The sequence below is a fragment of the Plectrocnemia conspersa genome, unplaced genomic scaffold, assembly GCF_051122295.1.
Source record: "Plectrocnemia conspersa isolate PC_06_02 unplaced genomic scaffold, ASM5112229v1 ptg000009l, whole genome shotgun sequence".
NCBI lineage: Eukaryota > Metazoa > Arthropoda > Insecta > Trichoptera > Polycentropodidae > Plectrocnemia > Plectrocnemia conspersa.
The window spans coordinates 26,644,162-26,663,927 of record NW_028277173.1 but is presented as its reverse complement, the minus strand read 5'-3'; the positions used below and the strand labels follow the sequence as shown (position 1 = coordinate 26,663,927).

Here is a 19,766-nt window from a genome sequence, read left to right as displayed (position 1 = left end):
AGGCATGTTCTGTTGGCGAACTTGGACTGATGATTAACGGCCGGTGCGTGCCTCGTGCACCGTTCATAGAATATCATATATTCTAACATGTAATTTCATATATCTCAATAAAAATACTACCGCAGCGGCTCAATCTGTGCCTAATTTCCACCTATCGCCAAATAACGAATACAACATTTATTCCATTACCAAAACCGACTCCAGAATTCGCACAATTTTGACTTCATCGTGTTTTCAAGGGGAATGAAATATCGCTATATGAATTGTAATGTCAAATTTTGTGATAAAAATAATATTAACGTCTGTTTTTATTAAATTTTTACTAGCGCGGGGCCCTACGTGAATTAATCGGTTGCATGTGCTCAGAGCTGGCGCGGGTAATATGAATTTGAACCTATGTTTGTGGTACGATTAGTTTGTTTATTAGAGCTTGTAAAATAGCAGATTGAATTGAACTTTAATATTCTTTAAATATTGATCAAAATTATACTCCCGGGTTTGGTCGCTGACTGGTGTGACTTTTTAGTAAGTATGACGCTAGAAAATCTATTTGAAACAGTTTATTGCACACAAATATATAAGTTATAACGATGTATGTACAATCAAAATGCAGTTGTCGGTATCATTCGGCAGTGATGATTGGGTTTCGTGTGTCTGTGATGATCTGATGAGAATGTAAATTGCACTGGGTACGTGCGTGAGTAAGTGGTGATGTGACCAATTGTCGAAGCTTGGACGAATGGGAGGGAAGGCGAATTTGAAACCAATCTCATTATTAATTCCACCTCCGGTAAGCCCTTAGAGAAAGCATAACTTTAAAAGCGTGCATTTGTAGGTGATATGTATTTTTTACAAGAGTGTGTCTCGAAGCTTATTTAAAAAGGATTTAAAGGGTTTGTCGTGATAATTGATGGAAGTCTGCCTATGTAATTCTTGGGTGTTCCGAAAGAATGTACAGATTTATTTCATTTTTTCTGTAGTACTTTTAAATAATATTAATTTATATAACGGTATTATTTAGTAGCGTTTTTTTGGCTTTTTAAACCTATTTGACACATATCTCTGGTGTATTATATGATAAAAGATACACACATAGCAAATTATTATTATTATTATAATATAGAACAAAAAAAAAGATAAATTCCATCAAAAATATATATATTTAAAAGTTAAAAATATCACATATAAAAATATTGCTCAAATTAAGATGTTTTGTAAACATTGTATAAAAATATTAATCAAAGTTGTATTTAAAACATTGTAACTTATATTCTAATAAATGCACCATTATAGTATAACAGAATCTATCACAAAGTATATATATATATATGTATACAAAAAAATAGTTTTAAGTTAGTATATTAAGAACTTTGCTTTATAAGTTTGCGGCAAATGGAATGTTAGACAGCAATGAAAATTCGAGTGCACACAACATCTCCGACAGTCATCACCTAAATGAAAATTATCATTATTAATTGAATACACCAATATTTTACAGATAAACTTAAAATAATACAAACCATTTTCATCTCTTTTGGAGAAAATTCACGGGTTATAGTAACATCTTTTCCGAGGCCATTTTGTTTTTGAATGAGCTTATTACCCTCACTTGTGAAAACTGTTTTCCACTAAAAGGAGAAAAATATAAGAAAATTAATAGATGGGCTTTAATTTATTGTTTTATGTTAATATCTACCACAGTTCCGTCAGGCTTCACTTCGTCAAACTCTTCTCCCAGCTTAAAAGTTAAAGTCATCGTCCTGAAGCTCGAATATGTAGTGACTGTGTATTCATCATCCTCCATCGACAAATCCGTAGTAGGAGTTAAAACACTAACAATTTTTCTTGCCATGTATCCCATGCCTGAAAAAAAAGAATGAAAAACATAAAACTGAGAACACACAAAATTACAGGTTTCAATTTGTTTTATTTTTAAATATTTTATTCAAACATATTATATAAATTATCTACTATTGATAAAATATTAATTTGTTTGAATTGCGTTGCAATTTTGACATATTTAATCAATTATATGATAAGAACGCTACAAAAACACCATACTCAAGAAAAAGTCGATTAAATAAAAATACTAACCTATATTAGCCATGAACTGGTCGAAGTTTTCTGATTTAGATAATCTATATTTGATATTTAAAAAATCTTCCATTGTTACAGAGTGATAACGAATAACACCAAGTTGAACTAAGAAGATAATAAAAAGACACGTTTATCAACTCTCACAAAACTTTTTCTTAGTGATGTGATGTTTTAAATGTCACTCGTTAAAGTTTGCTCGTAACTTCGAGTCATTTGCAATTCATATATGAATATAAATTGTATTACTGCTGGCGAAGATTAAATAAAATTAAACGGCGCGTTTTTCAATAATATTTAAAAAACTATTTTTTTTAATTTATTCATGTAAAATAATATTCTTTTGAAAGCATATTTTTAAAGGCGTACAATAATAAAAAAGGTTCAAAAGTAAATGCATTGTTTTCAGTATAACAACAAAAATTTAATCAAATAAATAATAAATCCGTATCGTATATATTGTATATTCATACTAGTTAAATCCACTGATAAGAAGGTTCGTCCGTTCTAAAATGAAGAGTTATGCGTTAATACTCATCAAAACATTTCGACATATTTAAGCAATTATATTTACTCTAAATTCACATGTCACGTGTGTTCAGTAACATCGCTTTACCGCAGAGCAAACAAGCCGTACAAACTGACTTTTTTCCAGACTCTCCGCAGTCGATCAACACCGAACAAACTAGTAGACCTGTGCACTAAACTAGTATTATTTTATTGAAGTATTATATATAATATTTACAAATTATAGCACATGATAATATATACGAGTGAGCGATGAACGAGACACCACCGCCCGTTATCTTTCCGTCAAGGTCCACCAAAATAATTTGCCGCCCTCCGCCACCATCACATCAGTGTTACCAGAGTGCCTCCTAGTTTTGTAAATGAAAATGCGTGTCCCACGCCACTAGAAGCGAAGCACACTAAATACCGCTGAAAGCTGCGCTCTCGCACCTCATGGAGCCCTACACAAACCCTTAGAAGTGGCACCCCTGGAGCCCTATAAGCAGAGCTGACGCCCCCACCTATAAACACCATCATCGTCATCGGATAAGTGAGCCCAATAATCTAATTGCCACCTGTCACCTCCCGTCACAAAATTTCTATTTGTAATATAGTTTATTACCTTTTTTTAGATATATAAAGACTATAACTTTACATTTAATAAAAAGGGATTGCATTTACATTTGTTGGGATATGCATAATGCCAGCACAGCAAAGTTGTTTACAAACATTTATTTTTGGCTTTCCTCATAAATAGTAAAGCGACTCACTGATAGTTTTATGCTAATCATATATTTTACCCTATGCACCTTGTCGCTCTACTATGCACATTTTTTATTATGAATTACCTACAGGTAAATTATATAGTCTGTTGCTACTATAATGTTATTTTCGCTGCTATATATTTTATGTCATACGTAAATTTATTAAATGCTTCCTAATTTATGGTGAAGTAGTATTTGATTTTTATATATTAATGTATGTATATCAGCTTGTGCTTTCTATGTAATGGGTTTATAATATATGTAGTGAAGGAAAACGTTATTTTTTTCTGAGGCGCTAATTAAGCTAGGGCCGTCCCTGAAAGTAGTCGTTTCCCTCGAGCCTTTGGGTCAGAGAGAAACCTTGTGCTACTCATTCCATTGCAAGAACCACTGCCATTACCAGTACAAGATCCCTACGAGACCAACCCAATGGGCGGCATCAGGATTTTAAGGGCCGGATGAGTGGGATCCACCCTCCATAGCATTACATTATTTGTTAGAGTCTCAGTAGTATTTCTCTCGAGTGCTTTTGGGAAACGCTCTCCTGACCACCTGCAAATCTGTTGCAGTGCATTCGCATAGCATTAGCTTTGCATGCTATTGCATTTCCTCGCTTCATCTTTGTACATCACTTTATGTGATGCCTCAGTTCCACCTATAGCCCTCGGTCCCTAAGGGCCGAGCCCTTAATGTCCAACTGGTGTTGAAATGCAATGCTTTGCTCGTCACTGATAGTCCAAGGGACGCTACCTCGGTTGGTTGTTCACAGAGTTTACTTCCTCTTAGAAAGATGCCAGCCACTGCAATTATGGTGTTTTACGAAAAATTATAAACCAATTAAAATAATCTTAATTATTAAATATTGTAATATTTTTTAGATACTTAATTTTAATTTTATTTGAAATTACCACAATATTAGAAATTTGAAAACGTTAATAAAATTAGCGTCAATGGTCGCAAATCGCAACATTATGTTTTAAAAATGTTCCGTTTAGCTCAAGAATGCTTACACATGGCAACACAACGACGAGTGAGTGTTTACTCGGTCGATCTGTCAAACGGGCCGGGTGGCGGCGAGGCGTCGCGCGTCACGCGTCGCGATGTCGATCGCGAGTGAATCTGTGATAACCGCAATCAGTGTTGTGTCTGTGCGTGCATTGTGCGTCCGCGAGCCTTGATTGGAATATTTTCGTGATAAGCAGGTAACTAAATTTTCTTCTCTAATCTCAGGCTTTACCTATACATATAGTAGAAAAAATATCTAGCTCTATTTCGCTCGGTTCGTACTCATTTTTTATAAACAATAAAATCATTAAAATACGGACAATTTAAATTTTGTTAAAACCAACTTTTACGTTCCGCTATGTTGAATTGTTAATAAAAAAATGTTGTTTTTTCTTTTGTTTTGATAAATCATTCGATTCATTTGAATTTATTTGTTTTTCCATAATAATAATAAAAATGTTATGCTTTATTGATAAACATTTGAGTAATAATAAGTTAAAAATATTTATGTGTATGAATATGGACGATTATAATTTTGCCGCGACCAAAACATTTGACAATCGGCCATTTTTAATAAAGTGACGTTTATGTGACATTTAACGATTTGTGACATTTTTTCGTATCCGTCGTATATATCTGAAAAGTAAATAATAAACTCCCGATAAGATAGTGCGTACGTAAGTATTATCGTTTAAAGGCGCTACTTGTGCAGTATAACGACTCTTTTACGTTCGTATATTTAGGCTAGTGTTACACGCGAGTAGAGAATAATATTGCGTTTTATTCGCCACTAATCTAATTTGTCCGCATTCCCTGTCCGAGTGGCGAACTCCGCATAACAGTAAAGCCTGTTTAAAAACGCGCAGGCTCTCAAACTGCGGCTGTTCGCGTGTGTTATGTATTTGTATGTATTTTCCCACGTTAGTTACGTTTCCTATGAGTTTTGCATAATCGGTGCCGTTTTGCGCCGAACGATTTGTCTTTCATTATGTGTTTTATGTGAACGTTAAGTTGTGGAGCAATTTCTAGACGTCATCGTGACGTTGGTGATGCTGAGACTTGTGAGAGTTGTGCCAAAACGTTCGTAACATATGATACTATTGAATTTGACAGTATTATGCATAAAATATGTACATGAATTATATTGACTTAAAGGTAAAATCATGCACATTTGTTAATGTATCATTTTACTTTCAATTCAAAATATAAATATTTTTAATTATATAAATCACTGCAAATATCCATTAAGCGAGAAGCGAATCTTCTCAAAAATAGACTCCTTCTATATTTCCAATTTGAATATTAGAATTGATAGTTTTATTTAACAATTCCTTATTAGAATATTTGTAGTGGAATGTTTTTAAATTTCTATTATACTAAATCTAAAAACCAAAGACTTGTATTTCAACAACGCATGTACTCCTTTTATCCGATGTATCACTGCAGAATCTACAGTTGTGCTTTTTTGTTATGCTAAATCGTATATAAGCTCTGTATTTTCTTGTATTTAAAGTTAAATTCGTTAAGAAATTCAATTGCTGCAAATATCAGCAAAGGCTAATTTCCTAAGCCATTTAGTATTCGATATTAATAGCCGAGTGCCGGTATTTCGTTTAAAAAATTTGAATCGCCCCTTTGAGTTCAAAAAATCTCTATAAAACTACTTTGACTGAGCTAACGAACTGCTGTATGGTAGAGCAGGATATTCGACCTTATGCATTTCTGATAAAAAAATGTCATGGAACTGACGACGGTTAAGTTTATGAGAGCAAATAAAGTTCAACGCTGACACAACTGGTTCAATAAATCATGATAGATTAAGGTGATAGTACTTGCTGTTTCGCGTAAATTTTTACCACCATTGTATGTGACACATTTTAGTGAATTTCACTTTAGAATATAGTTTATTATCGTTTTTTAACTTTATTAAGAATATTTTTGTCTGTAGTTGATCCATGCAGACTATTCATAGAAACTAATTCTTCAGTCACTTGAAACATTGCCTCGATACCTCGAATAAATAATGTGGTACAAACTGGTAAACCAACTGTTTGCAGAACCCTTTAAAAATACGTATTTACTATTAATATTTATTATAAAAAATATTCGTTATTTCGCTTGACATAGGGTGCCTTGGGAAAATCTGGATTCCGCAAAGGCGTCGAGAATCAAAAATGTTTGGTAACCGCTGGACTAAGCAAAAAAAAAACATTCGCTATTTAATTGTCTATTGATGTTACTCACAATGTGCTCAAGCCTTCTAAAAACTGTTCTCACAGAAAAAACTGATCTGATCCATTTGATCTATCAAATGGCTTTCCTTTATTAATTTATAAACGAGCTACACGTCAACTGACTTTAGCTGTGACCTTATTCTATTTTTTGTTTTCGCGGGAAAAAAAGTAGTTAAATGAAAAATTCCGTTTTAAACTTAAACTAATTGTTGCTTTTCTGCGAGTTGCGAATATCGTGTCGAGGGCTTAGTCTGGTAATTAATATATTGTATTATTTTAGTACATACATAATATCATATAATTCGATAACAAAATAATTCACACTATACTATATTTGCGTTAACACAGTCAGTTAGAGAAAGTTTGGTTATCACCGATATGTAGTTTTTGCTCTTTTAAGTATATTTTGAAAATTTAATATAAGCAATGGTTACCAAAATACAAGTTCTCACATGTGAAAGTGTTTCATGTGGCCATTAAAGGATGACCGGCTCAGAATTGGTTCAGCTGGGAACTGAGGAAGTTCCACGATCGACGCTTCCGGCGGAAGTGGACAGCGCATACACTCGTACGAATTATGTGCTCACAGATCCAAACTCCGACCCAATAATTAATTTATATGCAAAATTTACATGTTCATTTATCCCTCTTCTGAATTTGTACATGGGCCTATAATATATGTATGTATATGTACAATAAGCATATAAATATGGATGGTACTTTTCATTTGCACAAGAATTTTAACATCTTCACGGTATAAAGTGTACGTGAACCATTCGACTTATTAATATTCATCAGAGTTGGAAATTCAGTCAATACACGAATGGTCATTGTCATGACATAATGTTTGTCATTTAACACATTGTATGTCATGCTTATGATTCGTGATTAGATCTCGTGTAAAATTCGTATTCCGTCACATATCTGAATTCGTATTTATAATTTTGAATATACATATGTTTCAATTTATATGTAAATATTAATATATACTATTTTTTTATGGAGAGGTGAGTGACTTGAATGTTAGCATATTAAATAACAATTTTTATTATATATTATAATATTTATTGTTAATCTTTAGATCTAAACATAGTACAAATAATATATTGAGCTACTGGACATTTTGGATAAAAATCTTCTTTACAACTTAAATCCATCTTGTAGTTATTTTTTATTTGACATACTATTACTTTTTCTTGCGTTGTGAAAATTTCGACAGTTCGACTCCAAAAGGGTTAAATTGCAGTTTTCGCGCGAGATTTCGCAGCGTCACGCCCTCTCAGCGCTTGTCAACATTCGCAGCTGTTTATTTATATTTCGCGACAGGTGTTAATATTCCTATTGCGCTATAAGAAACTCCGTTTCGTTTTTACTATTATTTTCGCAAAGGCGCGGCCGGCTCTTCTTTTTTTTTAATTATTCGTTACCGTTACTCGACACTTTTTTGTATTCATCACCATGTACCGGCGAGTACTACGGTAAATACTGGCGTGCGCGAGTGACGGAATTCGTTTCGAAAAAAATAATATTAAGGTCGACGCGCACGCTTGGATTCGTGAAAAAACACCTGGTGACACTACTACCCGGGAATTTAAGTAGAATAGTAACGATTAAAATGCTCTGTCTAGACTAGTGACGCATTTGAGAAACCTCTTTAATTATTCCTTATTAGATTTATGGAGTCTATGTGACAAATTTCATATATTGATCTACATAAATATATAAAAAATGACATCAGGTTTTTATATTATTATGTATCATAAACTTTAAAATGGAATAAAATACATGAAAATCGTAGTTAAGACCATAGTATTAGCTTTATTTGAAAGCTAATTTTATGCTATTCGTGTTTAAATATGCAGCTGACTAACCATCTTGGCTTATTCTACCAGTTGAGCAAGAGAATTTGTTCTGTGTTGCGTAAATCCAGCAACTATGGAAGTGTAGTTTATTTTTTAATTTTAATTGTAAAGCTTCTGATGCAGCATGATAGGCGTCAGCCAAATTCGTTACAATGAAAAAAAAACAACCAACAACTACTAAGAAAGTAGTGAGAATCAGTGATATATATTGCTTATTGTAATATATTATTACAGCTTATAAGCAATATGTGCCATTATGTACGACTTAGCTCGATTTTATTTTGATTATTCATCACATTCGCTAGATTAGGAAAATCTAGGAAAACCTAATCTGTGGCTATCGATCGAAATTATAATTAAATAATAACACAGGCCTGCGAAAAACTATTTTTGCTAATGGTTTTAGTTATATGCAATTTTTATTTCTGGTTCTAATAATAAAAAAAACGAGCACGTTACAAATGAGTGTATCATACAGAGCGCAAATCGCGATAAACTACTTTTTAAAAATTGTTTTAGTGTAGATAACTCATTTTTATGAAATTTTTAGTGCTAATTCTAAATGTGACATCCATTTTTTTCAATCACAAAAAAAATAATAAAAAATGACACAAATTGCAATTTTAAGATACTTATGTTTATATTGCCACTTAATATATATATTAAAAATACGCAAATATGGAAACTAAAATCCTTAAGAATGTTTCCAATACATACAAGAAAATGTACAAGTCCTTATTGCAACGTTTTCTCTTTCCTTCAAAACTTATTTTTCCTTTTGTAAACTTGCTGCGGATCATCCCTTTTCAACACCCAGCAATAGTCTGCGATCATTTTCACATTCTATCTTTCTTGGTATCGGATTCCCATTATCTTTGTGTCATGGTGAAATTTTTCACCTTGCTTCTCGCTTACTGCACCTAAATATGAACTCATGATACAGCCCAAGATCTTGATTTTTTTCAACATATCTTTAACGATATACTTATAGTTTGACTATTTTTATTTAAAAAAAAGCCGGTTACAAGTACAAATGCTTTCCACGCCTCATTCTGTTTCGAAATTTTCATCCTTCATAAGTTTTCTGATGTCGAGTCCAACAAAAAAGTCTATGACAAACAAGGGAATTGGTCACAGAGATACTTTAACATTCTCTTTCTTTTGGCAAAACTTTGACAAATTGTTTCATCGGGCCTAACTTAAGTGAAGTGGTGGAAGTAGAACTTTTTTCAGATCAATAAGGCATTCTCTCTCAATGTTTTTTAATTCCAGGCTGTATTTATGATTGACCATACTTTCTTGATCTAATTCTGCTCTCTGGCACAGCTGTCTCATTTGCACAGAAAACACGAGAATTTGGTATAACCACTATGCTAACCAACTATCATCGATATTACTTTTATGTCGCCAAAAATTGTTCATTTATGATGGACGAAGGGACCGAAGAGACACTGAGATAGAACGGGAAATGTGTGGGGGATGGGAAAACAGATAAGCATCAAGTGGACTGGTTTAAACTAGTTTTTAATAGTTTTATTGTTGTAATTATGCTAAGTTCAACCAGTTTGGGTGCAAATGCTTTTGATACTGATTTGTACTCTCTTTTGAAGTGCTAATACACCTTAAATACTTATTTAATATATATCATAAACATGTATGTATTGTACATAAAAACCGTTTTACTGTACTTTTCATTCCGTTAAATGTCAAAATTGGAAGTATGATTTGTGAAGAAACTGTACGTAATCGATTTTTTTCATTATTTATACAATAATTAGAACATGAAAAACTATATAAATCACTATTTACATTTAAGACATCGCAGGCCTATGTAAATACTAATTCCAATCTCGCAGACACGATTGAAATTGAAAAGCACCGGTCTTTCCGGAATTAATCACTATTTATACCACTAGTCTATCGTACTGGTTGTAAATATTTATTCTTAAGTTAAAAACTTAGTTATACATAGGTCAGTGAAATTATTTAATGCATATATGACAATTTGTCATAATTATCATGATTTTGCGGTTTCTGTTTCAATTATATTAATACAAATTAATGAATATGTTAATAAATATACAAAGTCAACCGGATGTATCAGCATAATATTAACGATGGTGGAATCTTATCTTAAAAATAATCTTATCACTGAATCAACTAAGAATTTCCAATAGTTATAATTAATTTTATTGTAACCAATTTTTTCTTTACAAAATACATAAGTTTGTTAAAAGTGCGCCACTAACCCTTTCGTTACCAAGCTTTTTGGGACCACTATCTAAATATATATCTAATATTTAATAAAAAAATGTATGTTCGGACAATATATTATCTGCCCCTGAACAAAACACTACAATATATTTAAAATATAACTTCAATGATCTTGCATTTTCTGCCAATTAGCTAAAGCCGATATATCGGATTTTGGCAACTTAAGGGTCCTATAATTTATTTCTTTATTGCTTCTGATTTTAGCTCGTTAACAATATTTCTATTTATACTTCTTGATCATATTTAAATATCTGTAGTATATTTTTGTAGATCATTTTTGAAAGACTCGGGGACTTTTTAATGGCCTGTTCTCTCTGCTAACCGAAAATTCTGTGTAATCTTGAATCATAATAAATTACTTAATTTTCTAATTCTTTGCAGTATTGCGTCTATTTATTCTTAGCTTTCAGCTATCAAAGCTGCATTTACATTGCCATATCAGACTTCGAGGAGTTGCTTGATTGTATACTTAGCATATATTCTATATATCGGCGAAAGAATTCATCCTTGTCGTATCCCTCCCATTGGGCTTGAAATTTTGAAGTTAAATACTTTGTAATTTATATTTTAAATATACTTTGCTATGCTATATCTTTGTAATCACCAACGATATTGTTATTTTTAATCTTTTTTTCTTAGCGATTAATTATTCTTTGTACTAGTTGTCATGGTTGGCAATAACAATAATAAGTGTTTATAAATTAATTTGTTAAGAATGAGATATCTAATTACAGTTGTTGTTGCAATCATTATAATGCTACTGATACCTAGTCTGCATTGTATCTTTTTAATAAGAGTAAAAAACACTTCCTCACTTTTACTATCTTTGAGATTGAACCAATTCGCACAGTCATTCGTTTCGCAATCGTTCGAACGCAAACGCATTTTTTCTCTCTGCAACGCCGATTATCGAATATTTTCGCGCAATATCGTGTGACGTCACACCGCAATATTACATTGTTACGATCGACAGTCACGAAAGTAACCGTATTGCGTAACTTTATACCGTCACGGTAACAGAGGTCGTGACTCTCATCATCCATCGTATTTGGGATCGAGCAGATTTGCTCTTTCTCCGTAATTCGATGGATTTGGAAAGAATTTAAGAGCTTATAAATTATAATACATATATTATATATAATAAAAAATAAAACCGATGTCCTGTCGCGAACCACATCCTGTGATAATTTTTTAAAAATTATATACGTATATATAATAATGTTTATTTTTGTTTTTGTTTCAGATTACTATGCGCTCGTTCGACAGTTGTGTGCTAGTGTAATTCTTCCGTTGTTGAGAAGCTTTGTTGTTTTATATGTATATTCTATGGTAGTCTTCTTAGTGATCCTAGTGTTTCTTGTGTGAGTGTTCACCGCCATGTTCAACTTCATGAAGAAGGCAGGAGTGGCGGTCGGCGGCGGCGAGGAGGCCGCCGACAAAGAGGATAAAGAGAGGAGAAAGAAGGAGAAGAAAGAGAGGAAGGAGAAGCAGAAGAGGGAGAGGGGCGTGCTGACCGCCGAAGATATGCTGCGGATAGACGAGGTGAATGAAGCATTTAGAGTATCAGTTAATTGATAAATAATAGTGTAGTATTATTTTTGTTTTTATATGGATACCATAAATGACAATTGGTACAAAAAGGCACAATGAATACATGATTTTATCGACACACAAGTATTTCCATGTCATCTAAATGTTTCGTTGGTCTTTCGAAGCCCCGTTAAGGCGGCCTATCCGCGAGATTCAAGGTCGCGTGACAATAAAAAGAACGCCAACTTCTCCGAAATAGAAAAGTTTTGTTGTAAATTAGTTGCTCTTTCTGAAGAAAAAATAGATGAACAGTTAAAACACGACCTTGCAAAAATTCACGTACCTCTTTCCAACTGTTGTTTCATTGATTCGCTAAGTGTGCTGATTTGCCTGAAATTCTGTACTACAAATAGTTCGTTATTTTATTCATTCTAAAAAAAGTCACCTCGGCAATTTTAGGACAAAATTTTAGACGTCTGGTCCCCCTAGTTATTATGTACAATATTATGCATACAAAATTATTTAAAAACTGTAAAATTCAATATATAATTATTATTTGCTTTAAATTATTACCTTTAATTAATATTTTTTAAATAAATAATAAATACAAAAGAAAAAATATCATATTCAAAACAAAAATGAATTTATTTTTGTTTTTATTTATCTTAAAATTTCATGATTTCGATAACTTATCGAAATTTTCAGCGTTGAGTCATCCCCTATCTTTTTTTCTGGAAACGGCTTAGCATGGCACACGTAATCCCAAAAATAATATATTCAATATGATTGAAGATTCTTATAAAAATCACGTTTAAAAATGCAACATAATTTTTAACTTCCTTATTATTTAAATGAAACTAATTTTATAATCAAAATAAAATGATTATAAATATTAAACCTTGAATTTTTTACTTCTCATTATATTCATATTTTTTATCTCATAGTTTTTTTTAAATACATCTTTGAATGACTACTAATAGTTGAAAATAAATATTGGCGAAATAATATTTGATTATAGCAATTTTAGGTTTATATTGATACACGAAATCCTAGAAATTGCTTATTAAGTGAAATAGATAAAAAAAATGTCCAAATAATGAAAAGTGCAAGCCCGTTGCTTCATTCATGAATTAGGCAAATTATCTGCCGGTTCCAGGAATTGGGCAGGAATTGTTTTTGCTTATTTCGTGCTTTGAGCAAAGTAGGTAGTAGCTCTCAGGTGGTGTTTTTCGTAACTATATCAAATGTCATTTCATTGTAAAAAATAAATCGTTCATTAACTACAGTGGTGTTCATCTTCATTTAGAATGCCAAAATAGCCTAGAACTATTTTTTATATGTATTTTATTAACAGGTTTAGTACAAGCGAGCGAGCGTTGATCAGAACAGTGAACACCCCATAATTCGTTGCAAGTAGTTATTCATTGGGTGTTCACTGTTCTGACCAACGATTCATTGCTGCCGCTCGCTTGCACATAACTAGTTCAACAGCTACATGAAAAACTTATTATAGTTAATAACTATTTTATTTCATTAAATTACAATATATATGTCAATCTCCAGCATCAGTTACGCGACCTGATAAAGGGTTAACTACATGGACCACTATTTTAAACGGCAACATTATTGCTACGATTTACGGGAATAAAAAAATTGGACCCTTCAATATACGTGACGTTTCGCAACTGTCAAAATTGACATTTGGCTTAGTTCTATAGTGGTGGGCCATATTCAGTTTTTATTTTATTTATCATTATAATTGACATCAACATTATTTAAAAAAATCTGTTCACATCTCTTGCTAAAGAACTATCCATAAACCGATGGATAACAAGCGATCAAGGCATCGGTAAATAATAACAATATACTTAAATGTCGTTTTTTGTGTACGACCGTCCCCCTATTATCCCGTGTGTATTTTTTCAAGTACTCGCATTTTTTTTTTGTTTGAGGATACCGAAACGAAATGTGTCATTAAACTTGCATTGTGAAACAATACTTTCGGACTGTTTAATAGGGATGGTCTGTCTCTTTTCGATACACCGCTCCGCTCCCACTACCCATTTAATCTCTAAATGGGGTTTGCAAAATAAAAAAATAGCCGGAAAATTATGCATCTTGAAAATTGTGTGAGATATATATTTCATATGGAGAAATCAAGTATTATATTGAAATTAAAATAACTGGGTACCCGTCAAAAATGACAGGGTACTCGGTTCTTTTTAATACGCGCCGGTAACTGGGTAAAATTTGCTTGTGAGAAGTGTGTTTATTATTATTTTTGGCGAAGTGTTTTAAAATATTTATAATTTTTTAATGTGTTTTGATGCAAATTAATTGACTGTTTTTAGAAATTTTCTAACAGATTAAAACTACCCCTTTATGTTTTAAGAACCATACGATTATAACATATATTAAAAGAAAAATTAATGATAAATTTAAGTATGTTATTTAATCAAACTGAAATGCCTCTTTTTGTAGATTATTGCAATGAAATAATTCATAATTATATATTTAATAATTTATTAATTTGTTTTATTTAATATACTTAATAATCTTAAAATCTCATACTTATTTTTGAATTACAGTTCTTCATATACTATTTTTGAAAAATAATATTGCGAAATAATTCTGCCTCGACTTGTTCCAAACATAAATTAGTATGAATTTTCAATATTTTTGTCTTTTATCTCGAATTTTAATATAAAATTAATTACATTATTTTAATATAAAATTAAATAAAAATACACACAAATTTATAAATCATTATATACAATTTTTTTTGAGGGGACCTCCAAAAAATGGTGGTAGAGCTCACTTCTTGTTAAGCGTTTTACTATAAAAATTTAAATTCAAATATAATTTATATTAAATTAAAAGCAGCTTTTCCTATGCCACGAAGCGCATAAAAAATTAAAAAAAAATTTTATAAGAGATTTATTTATTTCAAAATTTATTGATTGAGTGTATTGATCAAAGTGAATTCAAACCGAATTTGGGTCAATAGGAGGGCTTCAATTGTAGCTTCTTATATTTCTTTTTTTTTATTCATACTTTACATAGCTTCTTATCATACCAGTATTTCCATATTTTCTGTCGTCGTTTCTGTTATTGTTGTGGTCTTTTTTTAGTGGGACCGGCGTTGAGAATTAACCGAATTTTTCTTTCATTTTTAAACTTGGGGTTAAACTTTTACACTTGAAAATAAGTAAAATGAAAATAATTACGTAATATTTATGTAAAAATAAAAAAAATGAAATGATATGCAGATTGTTTTTTAAACATTAAAAATACTGTAAAAAAGTTCCACCGCGTTACATGACAAAAAAGCCCTGCATATACATAATTCATATGTATGTACATATTTACATACCATGTATTATATATAAATATTTAAACATAATTGATTTTTATATTTATTGAATTTACTTATGAAATATTATTAATGTTTATTTATACACCTTTAAATTAAATATGTACTAGTTTGCTTCGCCTTATTCATTTTTATGTTTTATATTTTATTATTTATTTATTTAAGACATATTGATCAATAATTTCTCCGATCCGACCAAAATATATTTTAAAGATAATTTTGTTTGAGCTTTGTGTATGGTACGTTCTATTATAATAGTTGAAAATGAAAGTTGTTTGTCGAAATTATGACAATGCCATAAAATTATTTCAACATTTTTGAACAGCAGTAGTAACCTGGAGTTTTATTATGGAAATGCAATCGACATTATTAAGTGCCACGTGTTTATTAAAATTGCCTAATTTGCAGTTTAATTAAAAAATATAAAATACGATAATATGAATGTTTAACAAGTTTTGTGTGAGGCGGCGGAAAATGCAATTTTGTGTCACCTCTGATATTTATATTATGTTAACGAATGACAATTTGCATTTCATTACCTCTACAACAGTAATTTGAGGCGGTCTAAACGCTAAACGTGTTTATACGCTTCGGGCCAACTATCGATTTTTGGCACAGTTATGTTTTTCTGTCCGCAAAAAATGACATATTGACATTGCATGTATAGATAGTATTTTAATTTAATCCCTCGAATTCCTTTTACTGATTCGTTTTTTTTGTTACAGCAAGTGCGCCGCTCGCTGAAGTTGAGGGGTCGCCGGAAAGAAAAGGAGAAGCTACCCTCCGGTATCACTGCGGACTACAGTGCTAACTTTTTCGCGGAGATCGACAGGGATTCTAACTACTCGAATTATCCCACGTCGGACGCCGGGCTTGAAGGCACCTATTCGAACTTCAGCGACGAGAACAACCACTTTTCTCCGATCCAGCACGGCGCGACTAGCGCTTGGAAGGACGGCTTGCTTCAGTCGGATAGTTCCGAGACTTCGTTGAATTCCTTGAACAACCCCAATAACGGCCTATCGAAGCAACCCCCTAGTTTGCCGCCGCTTCCGCCGAGGCCACCGAAAAGGGGGATATTGAAGGGCCCTCGCGCCAATCACAATAACCACAATTCGTCAGATTCGCCTGATTTCGCGAACGGACAAGACGACCTGATCAGGAACACGCTTCAGAACGAGGTGATCTCTTATCAGAACGTTCCGGGAGGCGGCCACGCGAACGGCATGTCCGGCGAGGATGTGCAAAACTTCACCAAGAAGGTCATCCACAGTCCGGTGGACGCCAAGTCTTCTTACTACAACTACGGCACGCCTCCGCCGATCACGGTGACCCATCACGCGGACGAGAACGGCAAGAATGGCAATATGTTTACCGTTACGTCTCCGACGCCCAGTGCGGAGTCGCTAACAGATACCACCACGAACTCTTCCTTTGCTACGCCGCCGTTTTCGATGTCGCCCACCGGCGACTCGGACGGATTCCATAGATGGTCGAGCAATCTGGAAGGTATACACCTTCCTCTGCCCGAGATATCGCCGGCAGAGCTGCCGCCCCCCAGAGTGTTGACCATTCAAAGGCAGAAGGCTCCGAGGAACGATTTCGGATTCAGCTTGCGCAGAGCTATGATAGCCGAGAGGTGCTGGTCTGAGAATGCGAACGGAAGACTATCTTCGGACGACGAGAAAGACGGCGTTAAGATGAGGGCTGTGATTTTTGCCGAACCGGGCGCATCCAGTCAAGGCCACGAGACTGGCCTATTGCCGGGAGACAGATTGTTGGAAGTGAACGGAGTTCGAGTCGACGATAAGAGCAGAGAAGAGATCATCGATATGATCAAGAGCAGCCACGATTACGTCATAGTGAAGGTATGTTTTTATAACAATCTCATGGTTTTTATATATAGGGTGGTGTGTTTAACTTTGCGTTTTATTACGAACTAGCGGACCCGGCAACCCTTTGATATTGTTAAATTTGAGCATATATTATACATATGTATATAAATTAAATAAATACAATTGAAGTTCGATATCAATCATTTATTCAATTAAAATGACATGAATTGACATTCATTTTTTTCTGTTTCATTGGTGTTTTGTTTTTGCTGTTGTTTTTCTTCTTCTTCTTCAACTTTAGCGCCATCTGGATATTTTACGATAACAATAAATTGTTCAATATTGATTCAATATTAATTTTATTTAAATTAATGAATTATTTATCCTCAAGATCATAGCAATGCTCTGGGACATTGGATGTTTTGGTGATTCCATTTCGCCCATATACAAACAAATCGCTTGGTTTTCCTACACGGGAACATGCAACGTATAATTGACCATGATAAAAACATGGATTCTTCAAATTCGATCCACGTATTTGCAACGTTTAACGTTATTGCAAAAGCCAGTTTAATTGAAAATTGCAATCGTTTGAATAGGAATGGCATATATGTTGGAATCATTGGTATGCATGGTAGCAGCACATCTTCTCCTTTAAATTAGTCAGTTGAAATCGTTGCTTAGATGACATTGTTATTTTAATTGTTTTTTTAAAGTTTTTTTTTGTTAGTAATATTATTTTATTTTTTTATGTATACTTAATAACTACATATTATTTTTCTGTAATTCGTTTTAATTATATGTGCAACTTCGCTTATTTTTGACAAAATATTTGGGGCCCAATGTGTCCCGATTAAGCGAAATCGACTGTACTTATATCTACAGCAACAGTTTGGCTTTGGAAAGGACAACAAAAGGGCAGACGGTTTAATAAGCGGGTCTAATGCGAGACCCATGCAGAGGGTCGCCGACCAGGGGGAGAGAATAATAGGAATTAAAAAGTACGTTTACTTTTTGGAAGTCACCTAGTTATTTAATATAAGCTCCCGAAAGGACGTTGAACTTTGAAGTTCCGGTTAGGGGTCTGATTTATGAGCGTTTTAAAAATGAAGGAAACATATTCATTGGGTTTTAGCTCTTATTTCTATGTGTTATGAATAGCATAAACATAAGAAGATACATTTCTCAGAACAAATAAAGGCTGAATCGAGGAATTTTAATAATATAGAATCTTCAAAATCTTTCATCACAAGTATTAATGAATACTTTACGAATAGTTGGACAAAAAGTCAGAAAAGGGTGAATATATTTACTATTCGAATCGAATTTCCAGCTTATCTTTGGGTAAATGTTTGACGTCTCAGGTTATTCTACCAGAATACAGATAAGTTACAAAATTAATTAACGTTATAGAATATAGATGATTCCCCCTATAAACCAATTTTTATTTTGTTTATGAAACTAAATATTTTATGTTTATCCTACACATGGATTCCATTTGAAACCTTGAAAGTACTTTACTACGACTTAAATTACTTGACTATCGGACGTCGTTGTGCATAAGTAAAATTTATTTAACAATGCTAGAAATCTGAATATTTGTTGGCCAGTTAATTTTATGTAATATATCACATGTAAATCAACAATTTGTCATGATGCCACCGGTAAGTCATTCTAGTTCCAGAAAATATCATGAAATATATGACAAATATAATTCAATGTAGCAATTATTCTCACTCTAAATTTTTGGTATAATCAAATATTTATTTAACAGTAGTATTAGTAATAATAATTAAAGTAATTATAAATAAAATATAAGAATCCAGTAGATAATTATGATTAAAATCAGATACTCATGTTTCTATTCCTCAGTCGTACTTTTTAATCTAAAGATTAAAAAGATTATTTTGATATCAAATATAAATATTTATGCTAGTTTTAAACGCCCAATCTCGACTAAGCTCAATGTGTTATTATATTATTATTTTTAAACATCTAATGATAACATCAGGTAGCTTTTTTGGTGCTACTGAAAGCCGATTAAGACCATGATACAAATCTATTGATTAAATAGTATTAGTAATTCTTAATCTAGATTGTTGCACATTTGTTATTTTAGTTGATTTGATATTATTTTTATTAACGATCTTAATACAGCCATTTTTAGTTCCATTGCCCATTTTTTATATTGAAAGTTTTGTCAAATTCAAAATTTTTGTTTAAAATTTCTGAGCATGCTTATCAAGTAATAAGTAATGTCCAACGTCAAAAAAGTTCTTACTTCA

General features: G+C 32.5%; 2 protein-coding genes across 4 annotated transcripts in view; one reads left to right on the top strand and one right to left on the bottom strand.

Moving 5' to 3' along the window:
* Positions 1–1,141: 1,141 nt before the first annotated feature.
* LOC148232467 (fatty acid-binding protein, liver-like) lies at positions 1,142–2,276 on the bottom strand. The gene is made up of 4 exons (XM_088191758.1): positions 2,095–2,276; positions 1,697–1,863; positions 1,521–1,628; positions 1,142–1,451 (listed from the first exon to the last, which is right to left on the bottom strand). The coding sequence occupies exons 1-4, from the start codon at positions 2,165–2,167 to the stop codon at positions 1,401–1,403; spliced, it is 399 nt and encodes a 132-aa protein (XP_088047884.1). The 5' UTR covers positions 2,168–2,276; the 3' UTR covers positions 1,142–1,400.
* A 2,114-nt stretch (positions 2,277–4,390) lies between these two features.
* Mhcl (Myosin heavy chain-like) overlaps positions 4,391–19,766 on the top strand; it is a 168,539-nt gene continuing 153,163 nt past the window's right edge. For 2 of the 3 annotated variants that reach the window (XR_015810565.1, XM_088191288.1), the window contains exons 1-3: positions 4,391–4,570; positions 11,987–12,285; positions 16,372–17,514. Coding sequence is in view for 2 of the 3 variants with exons in the window: in XM_088191288.1 (XP_088047414.1) it covers positions 12,121–12,285; positions 16,372–17,514 (1,308 nt within the window). In the remaining variant the exon portion in view is untranslated. The remainder of the gene's footprint in view (positions 4,571–11,986; positions 12,286–16,371; positions 17,515–19,766) is intronic. The other variant, XM_088191291.1, reaches the window with a different exon arrangement.